The sequence below is a fragment of the Solea solea genome, chromosome 1, assembly GCF_958295425.1.
Source record: "Solea solea chromosome 1, fSolSol10.1, whole genome shotgun sequence".
NCBI classification, from domain to species: domain Eukaryota; kingdom Metazoa; phylum Chordata; class Actinopteri; order Pleuronectiformes; family Soleidae; genus Solea; species Solea solea.
Genome location: NC_081134.1, coordinates 37,565,854 through 37,582,168, shown reverse-complemented (window position 1 = coordinate 37,582,168; position 16,315 = coordinate 37,565,854). Strand labels below are relative to the sequence as shown.

General features: G+C 41.5%; 1 protein-coding gene across 1 annotated transcript; it reads left to right on the top strand.

Annotated features, from left to right (window-relative positions):
• The first annotated feature begins 1,619 nt into the window (after nt 1-1,619).
• Nucleotides 1,620-4,294, top strand: ccr9b (chemokine (C-C motif) receptor 9b). Its single transcript, XM_058638667.1, has 3 exons — nt 1,620-1,931; nt 2,070-2,128; nt 2,954-4,294. The coding sequence occupies exons 2-3, from the start codon at nt 2,075-2,077 to the stop codon at nt 4,013-4,015; spliced, it is 1,116 nt and encodes a 371-aa protein (XP_058494650.1). The 5' UTR covers nt 1,620-1,931; nt 2,070-2,074; the 3' UTR covers nt 4,016-4,294.
• Nucleotides 4,295-16,315: the final 12,021 nt, after the last annotated feature.

Below are 16,315 nucleotides of genomic sequence, written 5' to 3'. Positions count from 1 at the left end.
TGCACTCTGCGCACAGGTTAGTTTATGACATGGAAGGACTTTCCTGTGTCTAGAGATTTACCAGATGCACATGAATGCTGCGAACCTCCTGTTGTGAGATTTGACTGGACACGCCACTGTGAATAAGATCATTCCTCATTCATTCATTCATTGTCTACCGCTGTGTCCTCCACATGAGGCTCACAGGTAAGCTGGACAATTCGCGAGTTAAATCTCAGTGCAAACAGGAAGAGACACATTCACTCCCACACTCACACCTAATGCAGGTCACTTCAGAGTGTCAAATTAACCTTTGCATGTTTTGGACTAAAGGAGGAAACTGGAGAACACCCACACACACACACAGGGAGAGCATGCTAACTCCACACAGAAAGGCTCTCGACCTTCTAGTTGTGAGGTAACAGTGGTCACCACCACTACGCCATGTGAGCCCAGAATAAGAGAGCTTGTGGTTGTTCACAAAGGGCGATTGGCACAGGACTTCATTCTTCTTGGTGCTGGTTGTTAGGCCAAAGTTGTGATAAGCTGAGGAGAAGAGGTCCACACTGGCCTGTAGTTCGTCATTTGAACCGGCAACCAGAGCACAGTCATCAGCAAACAACAGTTCACGGACAGTGACTTCCTCCACGCCACTGTTTTGGCCTGCAGGGATTGAATAAACCCCCATCAAAACAGTAGTTGGCACTAATGCTGAGGTCTTGCAGCATCGCTGATGAGCAATAATAAATAATGAGAAAAAAAAGACAATACAGTATAAAACATAAATATATATTACTGCTCCTAAAATATGTTTACATGAGAATAAATGACCAGTGTGTATATAGAGGAGTGGAATATGGAATATACTTGTGTTTATATAAGTGTATATGCACTTAAAAATCAAAAATGAGACTGAAAATGAAATGAAATCAGACTTTTATATGCACTTTATGCAGGGGTGTTATTTTAATGGAGGCCGATGTTTTGTGCCGACATGTTTCTACAGCCAGAGTGTGTGTTTCATGTTTTAAAGCAAAAGATTACCACGCAAAGGAAGATGAAGCATATATTTCTCTGATGGGTGAAGGCCACCATGGTTCAGGCAGGAGGGAGCGTAGGAATCCTCCGTTTGTTTCATTCTACAGTCTCACCATTAGATGTCACTAATTCTACTGGACCGTTACGTTTTCTTTTCAAATAATAGGAATATGTTGTTTTTTATATTCCAGACTGCAATTATGTTACCTACAAACAGTATTTAGTGTTGGAGTTTAGATTTTTGAGTCTATGTTCCTGAAAATTTTCAATTAATTTTTCCTCGCTAAAGACTCCTGACACACATAGTGCCCTCACAGGCCACACAGGTTGAGCCTTTGACAGTGACTGACTGTTTAAAAAAAAAAAATGTCACTAACACCATCACAGCATCGTGTACCTCCAAGTTTCGGGCTTTAATCACATGGTTTCCAGTTTCGCGCATCACTCGTCGTCTTGTGGAGTTAAGTGCTCCACCTGTGTACACATAATGTGCCAAAAGAAAATGGGCTCCAACTTGAAAGTTAGTCAGCTGTGGAGGCAATGTGGGTGTATTGTTTTGGTTTAAACCTGACGGCCATGGTCGAGGAGGCATAGAGTCTACAAGTCACAGCTTCCATGTGAAAGTGACTCACTGCTGTCAAAGATCGTGCTTTGAAACCAGTCGTCTGTCAGTATGTGAAGCTTATTTAGATGTAACGTAGTGCAGGATATCTGCGTTTGAAGAGAGAGAGATTCTCAGCACAGAGGGATGTGTTGTTCTCTCTTTACAGGCAGTGATAGTATATCAACACGTGATCGTGTGGTTAAAGGGAAACCATATAAGCAAGGGAAGATGTGCTCAACTTAGCTGCACTGTGGTGACATAGCAACAGCACTGTATCTGAGAAATAAAGCTCTTCATTTTATCACTGACGGTAAGTGATTTGTTGCAAATCTCGACATGTTTACAGTCAATTTTCTATTTAACCTTCAAGATTTTTTACCATTTCTGCAATATATCTTATTTTATGTTGTTATTTTCATTAAATCTGTCTGTCTCTGATTCTTTGTAGATAAGATGGACGAGCCACTCACCACTTTTGTGAGCTCAGAAGCTTATTATGCCGATGCTGTAAGTATTATTTTTAGATACTTCTCTGTTGAAATGAAAAACAAGGAAACAATAATTAAGACAATGACCATGATCTACTTGTGTGTATGTATTGTAAAACTAAACAGAACATAGTTGGCAAACTTTTGAACTTTTAAGTCAAGTATTTCAAGGCAGGAAAGTATATTATAAAACTTGAAGTTACTGTTATTAAGTTGACATTCATTCAGTCATTATTTATCCATCAAACTTATACGGTACTTAATAAACACAATATAGAGTAAACCCTTCATTGGTTGTTAATTGTCTTTAAAAAAATGGGTAAAACAATGCAATTCATGATCCAGGTACAGTACATTTTATCTGACTCAGACATCTAGAGCATTCAAATGCTGCAGTAAGAGGCACATCAGCATCATATTTTCCACTGTTACACAAACCCCAGCCTCACTCTGCTGTTTATCTGCTCTACATCTCAACTTTGTGCATCTGGGGCACTGACTTTGGTTTTGGGGCCCCTTTCTGGAGCCCCTCAGGATCGTTTATCCCCTCGCTCAGGTTTGGATAGCAACAGGAAGTTGTGCTGTAGTGTGGTTTCTCCTCCACAAACACGACATCTGCACCTGACAGCAGTTTCTTGTGCACGCTCTGGTTAACGTGTACGTCACAGAGAGTGTACAGTGTCATTTCAACATGTCCCCAACAGAAGCACGCTATGTTTTGAAAGCGTGAAAGCTATTAGTGAGTTGCTATACAGGGATAGAGGTAGAAAATTAACCCCCCTGACAAGAAATGGAAGCCACTGCCACAAATACAACATTGTCTAATCAAGATTTCTCCTTTCAGACGCATGACCCTCTTGACTACATTGACTATGGTACAGGGCCGACTGAGAACGCGGGGATCTGCGACAAGCAGTGGGTCAGGCAGTTTCGTGGGCAGTATGAACCACCTCTCTTCTGGATCATCTTCATTCTCGGTGCTGTGGGTAACCTGATGGTGGTTTGGATTTACACAACTGTGCGCAACCGCCTGAAAACAATGACCGATGTGTATCTGCTCAACCTAGCTGTGGCTGACCTCCTCTTCCTGTGCATGCTGCCCTTCTGGGCCGTCGACGCCACTAAGGGCTGGGACTTTGGCGACTCTCTCTGCAAAATAGTGTCCGCCATCTACAAGATCAACTTCTTCAGCAGCATGTTCTTACTCACCTGCATTAGTGTGGACCGCTACATTGCTATTGTACAAGTCACCAAGGCCCAGAACCTGAAGAAAAAGCGACTTTTCTACAGCAAACTCGCCTGCCTGGTCGTCTGGCTTGTCGCTACTCTCCTGTCCCTACCCGAGTTTATTTTTGCTCAGGCAAAGACAGATTCAAATGGACAGTCTTTTTGCAAAATGGTGATGTGGAACAATGAGAAGAACCGGACTAAGATCCTGATTCTGTCCCTGCAGATCTGCATGGGCTTCTGCCTTCCTCTGCTGGTTATGATCTTCTGCTACTCCGTCATCATTCGCAAACTCCTGCAGGCCAAGAGCTTTGAAAAACACAAGGCCCTGCGCGTCATCTTTGTTGTTGTGTTAGTGTTCATCCTCTCACAGCTGCCTCACAACAGTCTGCTGATAATGGAGGCCACACAGGCAGCCAATGCTACCATCACAACATGTAACACGCTCATTTATTTCGATATAGCAGGACAGGTGGCCAAAAGCCTGGCATTTACTCATGCCTGCCTGAACCCATTCCTCTACGTCTTCATTGGAGTCCGGTTCAGACAAGACCTCCTAAGGATTGTGAGGACGTGCACTGGTGGTCCAGGCTCAGGAGGGTTCAGTAAATCAAGTTCGGCTCCCAAACGTCCCTCTGTCATGTCAGACACTGATACAACCCCTGCCCTTTCCATATAAATGCACATTTTCCTATAGAGACCTGAATTAGACACTTGGTTTTAACATCATTTTCATTTAGTTGAAATGCATTACTTAGCAATAGAGCAATGACACAATGATTTAGGTCATATTATCACATTCTCACAGTCACCAGCCCTGGAATGACTGTAAAAATTGTATATTAATGTAAATACTGTTTTACTATGTTTTTTTTTACATTAATCACATCGTGTGTTGGTTGTGTGCTGCTGTTTCTGAATTTTAAAAAGAAACTAACTAACTGTATTTGCATTTCAGTCACAAAACCTCAATTAAAAATCTTCAAAAAATCTAGGGGCCGCTGATACGTCTCTTTCATCCGCCGTCATCCACACCGCACAAAAGCAGGCTGCAAGGAAGTGAATCAGTACTTTCAGTTACATGCTCTCAAATGATAATAATGAGATCAGCATTTTCTGTGCGTATGTAGGCTACTATACGTGGGAAAGTGTTGGAGGGCTTTCACTGGTGAAGCTTACGCGTTGTGGTGGCAAACACGCTTGTGAATGTGGCTCGTCTGATCACCAGTGTTTTCGTTATGAGTCGATGTCCTCCTGCTGACAGTCTGTGCCACCGTCTGTTGAACATTGTCTGAGTTTGCATATGACTCTGCAGTTTCACTGTGGATGCCGCAATGCCCATTCACACTGGGATGAAAGAGGTTTCCGACAATAGTCTGTCAACGGCTAAAGCTCGGGTACAACAGACAGATGCCACTACCTCAAAAGCTTCCATGTATATCCACGACTAGTGTCACCAAAAAGTGACACAATTAATGCCATAAAAGTCTAAGAGGTGAGCTCAATGATGAACTGCGATTTACGACACCCTGCTTTGACCTGATATTAGGGTACACAGCAGAAGGTGCAAAGTTGAGGTCCTGTGGTGGAAGTCACGGCCACAGAATGAGCAAAATAATCTTAAAGTGTACTGTATTCATATATCACTTTTAAAAACAAGGGCCACACGGTGGTGTAGTGGTTAGCACTCTCGCCTTGCAGCGAGAAGACCCGGGTTCGAGCCCCGGTTGGAACAAGGGACTTTCTGCATGGAGTTTGCATGTTCTCCCCGTGTGTGTGTGGGTTCTCTCCGGGTTCTCCGGCTTCCTCCCACAGTCCAAAAACATGCAATGTGGGGATTAGATAAATTGGACACTCTAAATTGACCATAGGAGTGAGTGTGAATGGTTGTTTGTCTCTATCTGTGAGTGTGTGTGGCCCTGCGATGGACTGGCGAACTGTCCAGGGTGTATCCCGCCTATCGCCCGATGTAGCTGAGATTGGCACAGCACCCCCCGCGACCCTCTGGTGGAGGATAAAGCGGTAGATGATGACTGACTGACTTTTAAAAACAATGTGACAAGATGCATCCCATTAGTATAAAACTGTAAAACCTAAAGCAGAATAATAAACCAGGTTAAATGATGTTGTGAAAGTAATGAATATATGCAAGTGACTTGTCTGAGATCAAGAGAGAGGAGACTCCACAACAAGGGGAAAAAAGACTCAGTCCCCCTTGCTTCTGAGAGCTTCCGGTTGAGGGGAACAACTAAAAGACCAGTGGGTGGAGCTAGAACAGCTCCACCCACAGCAGTCGGCTTGATTGGGCGTCACGCCGTTGTGACCAGTGTTTCTGTAATGCCTGCAGTCTATTTACATACAAAGCTTGACATTTTGTTGAGACAAACAGCCACAAATCAAGCACGAGAAAAGAGCTGCTGGATGTCCATCATTGTTGTCTGTTGTGTCTCGCTCGATGCCGTCGTTGCACCAGTATGACGTTGCGCTACGTATCTCGCTGATGCAGCCAATCGGGCACAGCCCAAGTGCAAGCCTGACCCAGGGCTTTACCATACCAAACTGTACCAAACAGAACCGTACCATGATGGAAACACAGCACAAGTTCACTGGTTCACTCTTTTGTCACTCTCTTGTCCAACCAGCGTGTTGTTCGTCTCGCTGAGCACCTCACACAGCTGCAACACCTTTGTCAGATTTCACTATAAGACCCAACTGCATGCACTATTCCCTACGCTTACTCCCTCTTCCTCACCCTCCAGCCCACTCCTTGGCATTTTAAAAAAGCCGAGCAGCAACGCAAAGAAACTAGAGACTAACAGATACAGAGGCCAGACAAAACCGTTTTTGTTGGAAATGAAATATCTTCTGCAGACATTATCATGTGCCAACATAAAAAAAAAACCCAGAGAGTAAACAGAGGTGAAGAATGAAAAAAAAGGAGCTGAGCATCACTTGTTATTGTAGTTGTGGTGACTGAGGTTGGGCCCAGACATTTGCAGCATGTACCTGCTGAGCTCAGGTGAGACCACAGATGCAGCCGTTCACTCGCCACCTTTGTACATATTTCTTTCTGTCACGACAGGAAACCGTCAGTCAAGTCAATAACAACATAAAAAAGCTGAGGCCTCGCGGTGGATGTTACCAGTGACCCTGGCAGATGTTTCATAACGTTTGCCTAAACACGGCTTCAGTTCAGTGTGCCGTAACATACAAATTTTGACTAGATTAACCAAGAGATTTGCATCCCCATCTCAACCCTTTGTGCTTATGCAGCACGGAGCTGTGCCGCAGGTGCACCCTTGGTAAATTGCCATGGGAATAATACACAACTCCTTATGTGGACATCCTGGGGGTGTGTGTTCTTGAGTCTTAGTTATAATTCATTTTACATCACATTTTTAGTAGTGATATAAAGTAGCAATAGGTATGTCTATAAAATGTGTGGACATTACATTTTTGTTTTACATTATCAGATTGTCTTGGTTGTCCTGAAAAAAAAGGATATAAAACACTCTATATTGTACATTTGTATAGCCCCTTGTATATAATGTACGTTTAAACATAGTAATGGGAAAAAAAGCGAGGGAAAATGAGGGAAAACTATGACAATTTAAATTTTAAAAAATTAAAATAAAAACAGAGTTAATGCAACAATAAATAAAGCAAAATGTACGAATGATGACACAGTTACAGTGAAAGTAGTGGTTATACAGTGGTTATACTCTGCTATATTCAGCAGCTTCTACTGCAAATGAAACCACAGTCTATGTTGTAACATCAGCTCTTTAAATCTAAGAATTTCTACCTCTTAGATGTAGGTATAGATTGGATCATTTGTCTAAGAGGATGGTTAAACCATTTCTTGGGATGGTTTACCGGAACATTTTTGATATTTTTCTACACATTTTCCCCCAGCATTTTTTTTTTGTATGTGAGATAGTGGATGAATTGTCAATTTTGGGACTTAAATAGCATTTAAATATGAAAGTAAGGGATTAAAACCTCTCTTTGGGAACTACTAACAATTGATCACCATCTAAAGTAAAGTAATCAGGGAGGCTCAAGATTGGAAATCCTCTAAAAATATATACATTTTTAAAAAAAAAATCAAAATGTAGTGTAGGCTGTCCTTGATTGGAGGTCTGTGGTTACTTTAACCACAAGGTGGTGTAGCTTGCTCAGCAGAGAGAGCCTGTGATTTTGGTCTCAGCTGCAAACACACTGCTCAGAAATTAAACTAACGCCACCTAGTGGTGGTTTGAATGCGGCAGTCGGTCCAAGTCTGAGGGGAAAGTTCCTGCAGCTTGTCACAATCCTGCTGAGGAATCTCATTCAAGAGCTACTGACAAAAAAAAAGAAGAAGAAGTTTGATTTGTCCTGCATCGCTAAAATTCCACAACCCTCATTATCTCACAGCTCTGAAGCACCACAGTGATCATCACCAGGGGAAAAAACAAGGGGGCAAAAAAAACCCCAAACAGGTCTGAAGTGTATTGTAGTGAAGAATGTGGAAGACGCACAAGTGGAGCAGCACCTGTGGTTTTGGGAGCATTCCATCCATCTTTGTGCACAGGGGGAATTGTGAAAGTGTGTGTGTGTCGGCGTGTGTGTGCACCTGAAGAAGATGTGTGAGCGTAGGAAAGAGAGGGATGAATGGGGGAGGCTGTGAGTAATAGTAAGCATATGTGACCCACTGATACTGAATGGGCCTGGTTTCTGTTGGCCCACGGTCCTGTCAGCGCTGCGGATCGGGCACTTTTTCTTCCTTAAAGGTGCAGTCTGTGACACATATGGGAGGGTGTTCGTGGCAGAAAGTGAATACACTGTCAATGAGTATGTTTGTGTGAGTGTATAATCACTTTAAAATATTTTTTATAGCTTTAGAATAAGCCTTTAACACAGGGGTCTCAAACCCAGGGGCCACTGAGCGTCTAGTCTGGTCAGTAGGGGGCCGGACAAGTGATAAAAAAGCCCAACGTTTTTGGGAAAAAAATATTCAGGGGTGGGCAATATGAGCTTAAAATTATAGAACAATATGCCGTTTTTAATTCCTTTTTTTAATGTATTGCCTTGTGTGAGGACTGTACAAATAAAGTCGGATTGGAGAGATTGGCGTTTGTTTTAGCAGCAATATCTACTTCACAATAGAAAGAATATTTATGATGCAAAATTAATCTATTCATTAAAAAAAAAAACATTCAGAAACTTGATATCATTTGGAGGGCCACGTGTGGAGCACAGGCCGCAAATTGCTCTAATATACATTTGAGGTATACAGGCCTTACTTTTATGGAGGCCAACATTTTGAGATGACATGTTTCTGCTGCAGATCGTGTATAAAAGTGGTCTATTTTTTCTAATTCTGCAATTATCGGACAGTACAAGCTGTCAGTCACACTGGTGTCCACTCCCTTTCCTCTAAGACAGAAATTAATTTACAAAATCAGCATCATGTGCTGCTGAAATAAAGGTGGAACTTGCGATTGAGACTATCAAATCCCCCAGAAAAGAAGTTTACTGACATTATAAATCAAGTGGGGAGTAGAAGTTTATTTTCCAGTAGCCTTATGGTGCTTTTCACAATACACCAGTCTCCTCTGTTAAATATTGAGATTTAAGAACTGTCGTTGCTAAATGTTGCAGATTAACGCATGTTTTCAGGGATTTTTAAGTATTTTTAACTGATACTGAAACCATACAATGTATTTCCCTGGTTAGAGTAACCTTTCCAACCAGAAGACTTTATCCACTGTCTGTGGATTCTACGGCAACATGAACAGACTTCTGTTAAGTGTATTTTGAAACGAGAGCTTACATGGTGAATGACGGTGAACAGCCCTCCTAAACCTAGTGCATATAAACCAACAAAGAAGAAAGAGGAGACAGCAGAGAGAGTGGGAGAGTGGAGTATGCAAAGGCCGCCGTTGTTCCTTCATGAGCTTTAGAAATAGAGGGGTGAGCAATAGAGTTCCCTTTTTGTTACAATCTGCAGTCTCACCATTCGATATCACTAATTCTTACAGAGTGGACCTTGAAGAAGCTGCATCAGGAAAGTGGCTCATTGATAACGTTTTGAATCATATTTTGAAGGAAGGAATAATCAAAAATGCATTGAAATCAAATGAAAAAAGGAAAGTCTCCTCGATCCAGGCAGACAGCATCTTCATATACCACTCCATTGTTGTCAAAAAAGAAATGTAATGGAACTCGGACCTCCGCAATTCCAGCCCAAACAGGGAGCTCCTTATCATCCGCCTGCATCTCTCCCACAGCTAATATTTCACTTCAGCTCCCGGGCCCACAGAATGAGAGACGTTTCCATTTCATGTCAGTCATTTCCAGGCCTGTGTGTTACCTGTGCGGTGATAAGTGTTTGACTGACTGGGAGTGTCGTTAGTCACTGTCCGGCTCCGAGTGACAGCTGCAGATTGACGCTGATGATGAGAGGAGGAGAGGTGTGTTCAGCAACAACAAGGGGAGGATGAAGAAAGAAGGGGAGGAGGCGCATTTACACACGTATGATGACAAACCGTGCACAAACATGCCAAGCGCATCAAGCTGGATTTGAAAAGGGAATGTGGTGCTAACATGTGTTTGGATATGTATTAAATGTTTTTATTTAATGATGTCATGTTTCCATTTTTTTCATACAGCATGCTAAATAAATAACATATCCTAGATAAATGTCAAATTATGTGCACTATACACATGAAGCCTGACAATTTGTCATTATGTTTGTGAATGAAGTAGACTTTGTGTAATTATTGTTATGCAATATCTTTTTTTCATTTGTTGATTTTTAATTGCTGTATTTGTAATTGTTGTGCCAAAAAATGGCCGTGTCGACCTCTGTTTAGTGTATCTCCTTATTTATTAAGATTTTTTTCAAACTAAAATGAACACGTATTCCCAGGATATTTAAACCAGAGTGAAACCGCTTAATAACAGACCGTTGTCAGCGGTTGGGTACGACACAAAAAGAGTCAAAGGAAAAAACATATTCCACCATGGACCCTCATTTCAACTCAACAGCGAGGGAACTAAATTGAAAGTTTTGTGACGGAAAGGATGATGGAATGTGTTCGGCTGGCTGAAATGAAGCAGACACCGGAGAAATTGGTGTTTTTAATCCAGGTCGCACACAAATGCTTTAAAACCTTGGCCCTCAAGCGCCACCTGAGAAAACTGTTGAGCTGTCGAAGTAACACCATTATCACTAATGTTAAAATGGTATAGTGAAATTAGATAAAGATTAAATGAGAGATAAGGTTTCCTTTTCTATGCACTTTCATTTTCAGCATAGGAAGCTCGCGTACCACTGGTGGTACACGTACCACAGTTTGAAACTCATATGCATTATTAGCACTGGTCAAAAAAACACCATTTCAAATGGGGATTAAACAGGTTTCGTGAAGTGTGAAGACACTGAAAGCTTTAATGCATTGCATTTACTGACACCTGGTATGACACGACCTTTAAATAACCCCAGTCATGGGAGGCAATAAAGATGGTAATGACAAGGAAAAAGAAAGTGAGCAACACTTTTTTGGAGTCTCTCAAAGACAAATTACAACACCCGCTGTTTGATTCCGCCATTAATCTCAGCGTGAGTCAACCTGGAAGGGTGGGGGGGGGGAGAGAAATGGGGAAATAATACAGCACTACAAGGCCAAGAAGTTCAATCTCAGGACATCTCTGGAACATGTTTTCACCCTCGCAGTCTCTACTCTTCCTTTTTTACCCGCTCTCTTCCAAAAGCGAGGCAGTAAGCTGTAAGATGGATGGGCTGAGCGTTGCAAAGGTTTCCAAACGCGAAACGCAGTCTGACTGCTGCTCTACCTGAGGAGCAAAAACAAAAGAGTCCTCTCTACCTGTAGGACTGTGGGAGTCGAGGCTTTGATCTGGACCAGAAAGAGAGAGTAGTTTGATGAAATATTGATGCTTTTTTTTAACTGTGTCCTGTGGGAGCTCAGCCTGCGCTCAGGATGTGAGCGCTGATCCACACAGCACTTGCTCCGCGCCTCGGTAGATGAGAATGGACTTGACTACGTAGGCTCAAGGAGTCTTATTGGTTCTAATGGTTTTGATGATGATGATGATGATGATGATGATGATGATGATGGTGATGGTGGTGATGATGATGACCCCTCCCCAACTCATGGCCTTGAATTTTCTTATCATCCAAAGCCCTGCATTCACGCGTTTAATCACTCGGCATGGATGTCAGAATTCACACAGTGTGTTCTCTGAGTCTTGACAGCAAAGCCTGTACCTGACTGAAATCTTTATTTGCTGTTGGATAAGTAATTGTTTGCCCTTGAAACAAAAGGTGCAACAGCTAGTTATTCCTTTACATTTTTTTTCTTTGACTTGATCATGCAAACACAGACACAAACACTTCACGGCAAACGCATAATGGAGACAATCAATCAACGCGTGTTAGGTTTCAAATCTAACCGAAGCGCCTTTACCTGTGCAACCCCGATTAATGTCAGTTTAACACATTTGATGGAAAATAATAATAATTAGCTGTAACTTTCTTCCCTCCAAGTAACATGTGCTGTAAGTAAGTGAGTAAGATTGTGTCAGTTTGGACCATAGGTTGCATTGTTATTTCATTCCAGACACCTGTAATTTAGCAAATGAATAATAATAGGAATTCTCCTTCAGCTCCACATTTCAAACATTTACTGTCCTCCCTTTTCCCCCATTTTTATAAATATAGAAACATGTTGTTGCCTTTTTGAGGGGTTCGGATTGAGGATCTTGTTGGTATGGCCCTGTATATTTCCACATTTGACTTTTATCATGTCTCTGTTTATTTTTGTACTCTCCTTTAATTACTTCCTCTCAGCTTTTATATTCTGTTGTGAGTTTTATATCTAAAATTTTTTGTCTCCTTAAATATTTGTACAATTTGTGCTGCTATCTTGACCGGGACGAGAAGAGATCTTGTATCTCAATGGGGCCTTCCTGGCTAAATAAAGTATAAATAATAATAATAATGGGTTATTTCTTGTACAATGAGAGGACTGTCTTCCATTTTTTCCACACATCATCACAGTAAATCTCACCCTCTCATTGCTCAATTTCATTCAAAGCAGCTATAGTATATATATAGTTTTATAGTTGATAAAAATATAGAATCATTATAGGTAGTTATGTAAGTATAAATCCTTAAAATTGTTGGACAATTGGCTGCATACAACTAAGTGACATTGCTGAAAGCGTTGTTAAATCTGCGGTGTGGAAGTCTTACGTCTGTCAGACTCACACCGCACTTAGCCTTTCAGCTCCCCGCGACTTTCTATGTTATTTGGAGCAGAGTTTGGAGACTTGACCACATCACTATGCTGTGCACAAGAAGCGATTTGTTTTATGTCAAGACAGACGGCGGCAACGGCACCGTTGCACTAAGTAAAGTGGCGCTGCCTCAAAAGTGCTTTCAGACAAGAAGCGGCTCTGGTTTTGGCTCTGGTGTCGTTCTGGAGCATCAGGACCGTGGTGCTTTTAATGGCGAACCAGCCCGCATTCCACCCAGTTTAAGAGGAACCAAAGTGGAAAATCTCCATACTTCCTCTACTTTCCCGCTCGTCTTCACAACCCAGAATATGACACGCATAGTGATGATGTCACGGTTTGGTGAGGGAGAACCACATTTTGTTTTTTATTTGGCTGCAGCTGAGAATCAAATTTTCAAAGTTCCGAATACATACTGCTGGTGTGAAAAGGCTAGAGTTTCAGAAGTTAATTCCAGACAGATTGTTCAGCAGTTTGATGAAATTTGAAATAAACAACTCTTGTCCCCACCTTCCCCTGTGCTGCAGGTGGTTACACACAAACACTCCCACAGTCAGGTCTGATAGTATTGCTTGACAGTGTGAGTGTTTTCAGATAAAGGATGCAGTATATGTTTTGTAACATGTTTTTATTTAAAGAAAAAAAGCTTTGATCACAGATATTCAACATACATCTTTTTTCTTATTCCCCCCACCCCACCCGTGCTGCCGGCACAAAAAAAATAAAAAATAAAAAATACATGAGTAAAAATAAATAATGAGAATAAACTCAAAAAGCACACCTCAGATGTTACACTGAAAGGATAACGTTACAATGTTAACAAAACACAAATATAGGCTGAATAATAACAACAACAAAAAAGCACACGCACCAAAAGTTACATACTGCAGCTTTAAACCTGTTAATCTAAACCAGAAAATGTTAATCCCGGGCATTTTACAAATTAAGAAGTCATATCCGAGGAAGTTTCATGCAAATGGTTTGTTGACGGACAACTTTCACATCAGCGTTGTAAATTTAAATCCCAATAGATTTGCTGTTTTCATTTCAGTCCAGTGTCAGACCGTGTAACGCGATTCCAACTGTGCGCTCCGAAAAGTTTGATTTGAGTTTGTTTGAAAGTGACCCACATTCCTCAAGCAACAACGATCTCGGAGCAAGAAGGCGAAGACGAAGAAGAAAGAATCTGAATATTGATAATTGCCCTGAGTGCTTTTGTCTGAAAGTTAAGAGGCCAACACGCTGCAATCAGAGTAGAAAAGAGTGTGGAAAATGAGGAGGGGGAAAAAAAACGGGGTGGGTTATCACTCTCCCATGCTCACGTCCATACACAGATAGACGGCGGGCATAATGACTTATGTGGAGAAAAAAAAAAGCCAAATTATTATTTAAACTTAAAGGAAGAAGGAGAAAGAGGCAGAGGAAAGGGGTCGAGGGTAGGATTGTATTAGGAGGAGCCAGGGGCAGAAGATAGTCTGGGAAAGGTCTCGCGTTAAAGTGGAATTAACATGCCTTTCCATTGGAGTCCATTAGATAATCATATTCATACCACACAAGGCTCCAAACCCTCTCTGTTTCATTATTCCCTTTTAATCCGGGCCTGATAAGGGGGCGCAGGCGTCGTGGTTTTATTATGTCGTCATTTGGAATCCCACATGAAATCCCCACGGGACGTTATCACGGGGAAATTGCTTAAATAGCCCAAGTGGATATACTGTAGTTCTTTTTTTTGCGTTTATTATTTCTGACGGATTGAAAATAACCGCAAATACTCCTTGCATGATTATCGGGGTGAAGGGGAGGGTGAAAAGGGGTCTTATCAGTCATTCACACTAATGGCCCACTCAAGCCACTTGATACCTCCGGCAGTGGGGGGAGGAGGATGAGGAGGAGGATGAGGAGGGAGGTGCTGTATTTACTGTCCTGTGTGTACAGGTACAGTACATGCACACACAGAGAGAGAGAGAAAAGAGGGAAAAGAGGGACGTACATGAATCATAGGCTCCTGACAGTGGAATATAGAGGTCACCGAAGCTGCACCTTTGCTGCCAAATGGCAAACAATCCCAGTGTCGGGTCACACACTTAACACCACTTGTATAGATAGAGAACAAGCAAAACAGCCTTTATCAGACAGCGACAGAGCAGATACAGACAAGACAACGAGTGAGTGAGACAGTGGGCGTGAAACTGCGAGACAGTCGCAAATGTCCAGACTCACATCAGAAGAGAACGTGCAGGATAAATGGACAATGTGCAATAACAAGCTCCACAATTTGTATTGTGGGCACTAATCTAATGTAAATGTAAATGTCATGTGCTATATATTTATATAGCCAGACAACCCACATGTGACCAGAGTGCTTTACAAAATAACAGCGTTACGCACACAAAGCAATAAAAACACAAAATATAAAAACAATTTATGTGCTTGTTCTTGTTGTAGGTGTCAGTGTGTGTGTGTGTGTGTGTGCTATTATTGTATGTTTTTTATTGTTTATGTTACCTCAACCAGCCTATGGGGACAACAGATGGAAATACAATCTGCTGCATAAACATGTGAATGTTGAGCCTCTATTTTCAAAGTAAAATACAACTTAAATTGAATTAAACTTAAAGTCCATACATTTTGAGTATATAATTAATACAGTATAATAAGTTTTTTTGTGGAAATGGAGTTAGTGTGCAGGCTCTAACTTCGTCAGCCCTGCACCTTCAGAGGAAAATATGTGATTTCTTGTCATTTCATTGTTATTATGACGTCCACAATTTGCACACAGATTTTCTCTTTTGAAAGTACTGCTTATTATTTACACATATACGAAAAATAAAGATACAATACAATAATTGCCCAAGGACCCTATAGTTTTTCTCAATCTGTTCAAAACATAGTAGAATCTACTGAAAACATAGTAATGAAGTTACTTTAAATTAGTGGCAGAGAAAGTAACCTGATCCATAAGTTAAGGTGTAGCCATGCTGACATTTAAAATACTATATTACAAGTAAAAGACCTGTTCGTTATGCGCTTTTGGATCTAAAACCCTAAACTGTAATGGAGAACAGGTCTCATTGTGATAATCAAATCTGTACTTTGTTATAGCAATGGATTAAATATCCTTAAATCTTTGGTTTTATAAAAATAATAATAGCATAATAAAACTTGCAGGACTCTAAACAAGGTTACAAAGTGCTGTAAAAATGTTTGGCAGTAAAATAAGAGAGAGAAAGGGAGACAAAACAAGATCATGTGCTCTGATATCTTTCATGGCGGCGAGTAGATTCTTGTTGGTGTTGGTCAGTGTCCAGAAAAAGCTTCCTCGTTGCTCCATTTCTGGTTGTTTCGTCTTTTAGGAAACAGACACGCGGAGGGGGAAACACGAGGAGCAAGAGAAGCAGTCTGACATGCAACAAAAGGCCGAGGACTGGTGTCAAACCACGTGCACTGCAGTCCAGCATGGAGACGCGTCTTAACCACAAGGCCACCAGATGCCCTGTCGCTGCTTCTACTAATAACCCACAGCTCACTGTCTGCACGTTTCAAAGGGAATCTCTTTCTTTGGTAGGAACTCATTCCAGATGAGTAAAGATGTTTTGTTATACTTTAAGCAAATGAAACCATCAAAACCCTTCAGATCTCTTAAAACAAGACAGCACAAACCAATCACCAATTATCTGGG

Bases quoted from the DNA above. Each gene is read 5' to 3' on its own strand.
- ccr9b (XM_058638667.1), top strand. From the start codon at position 2,075: ATGGACGAGCCACTCACCACTTTTGTGAGCTCAGAAGCTTATTATGCC. The intron at 2,129-2,953 runs GTAAGTATTATT...TTCTCCTTTCAG, and splicing joins AAGCTTATTATGCCGATGCT to ACGCATGACCCTCTTGACTA.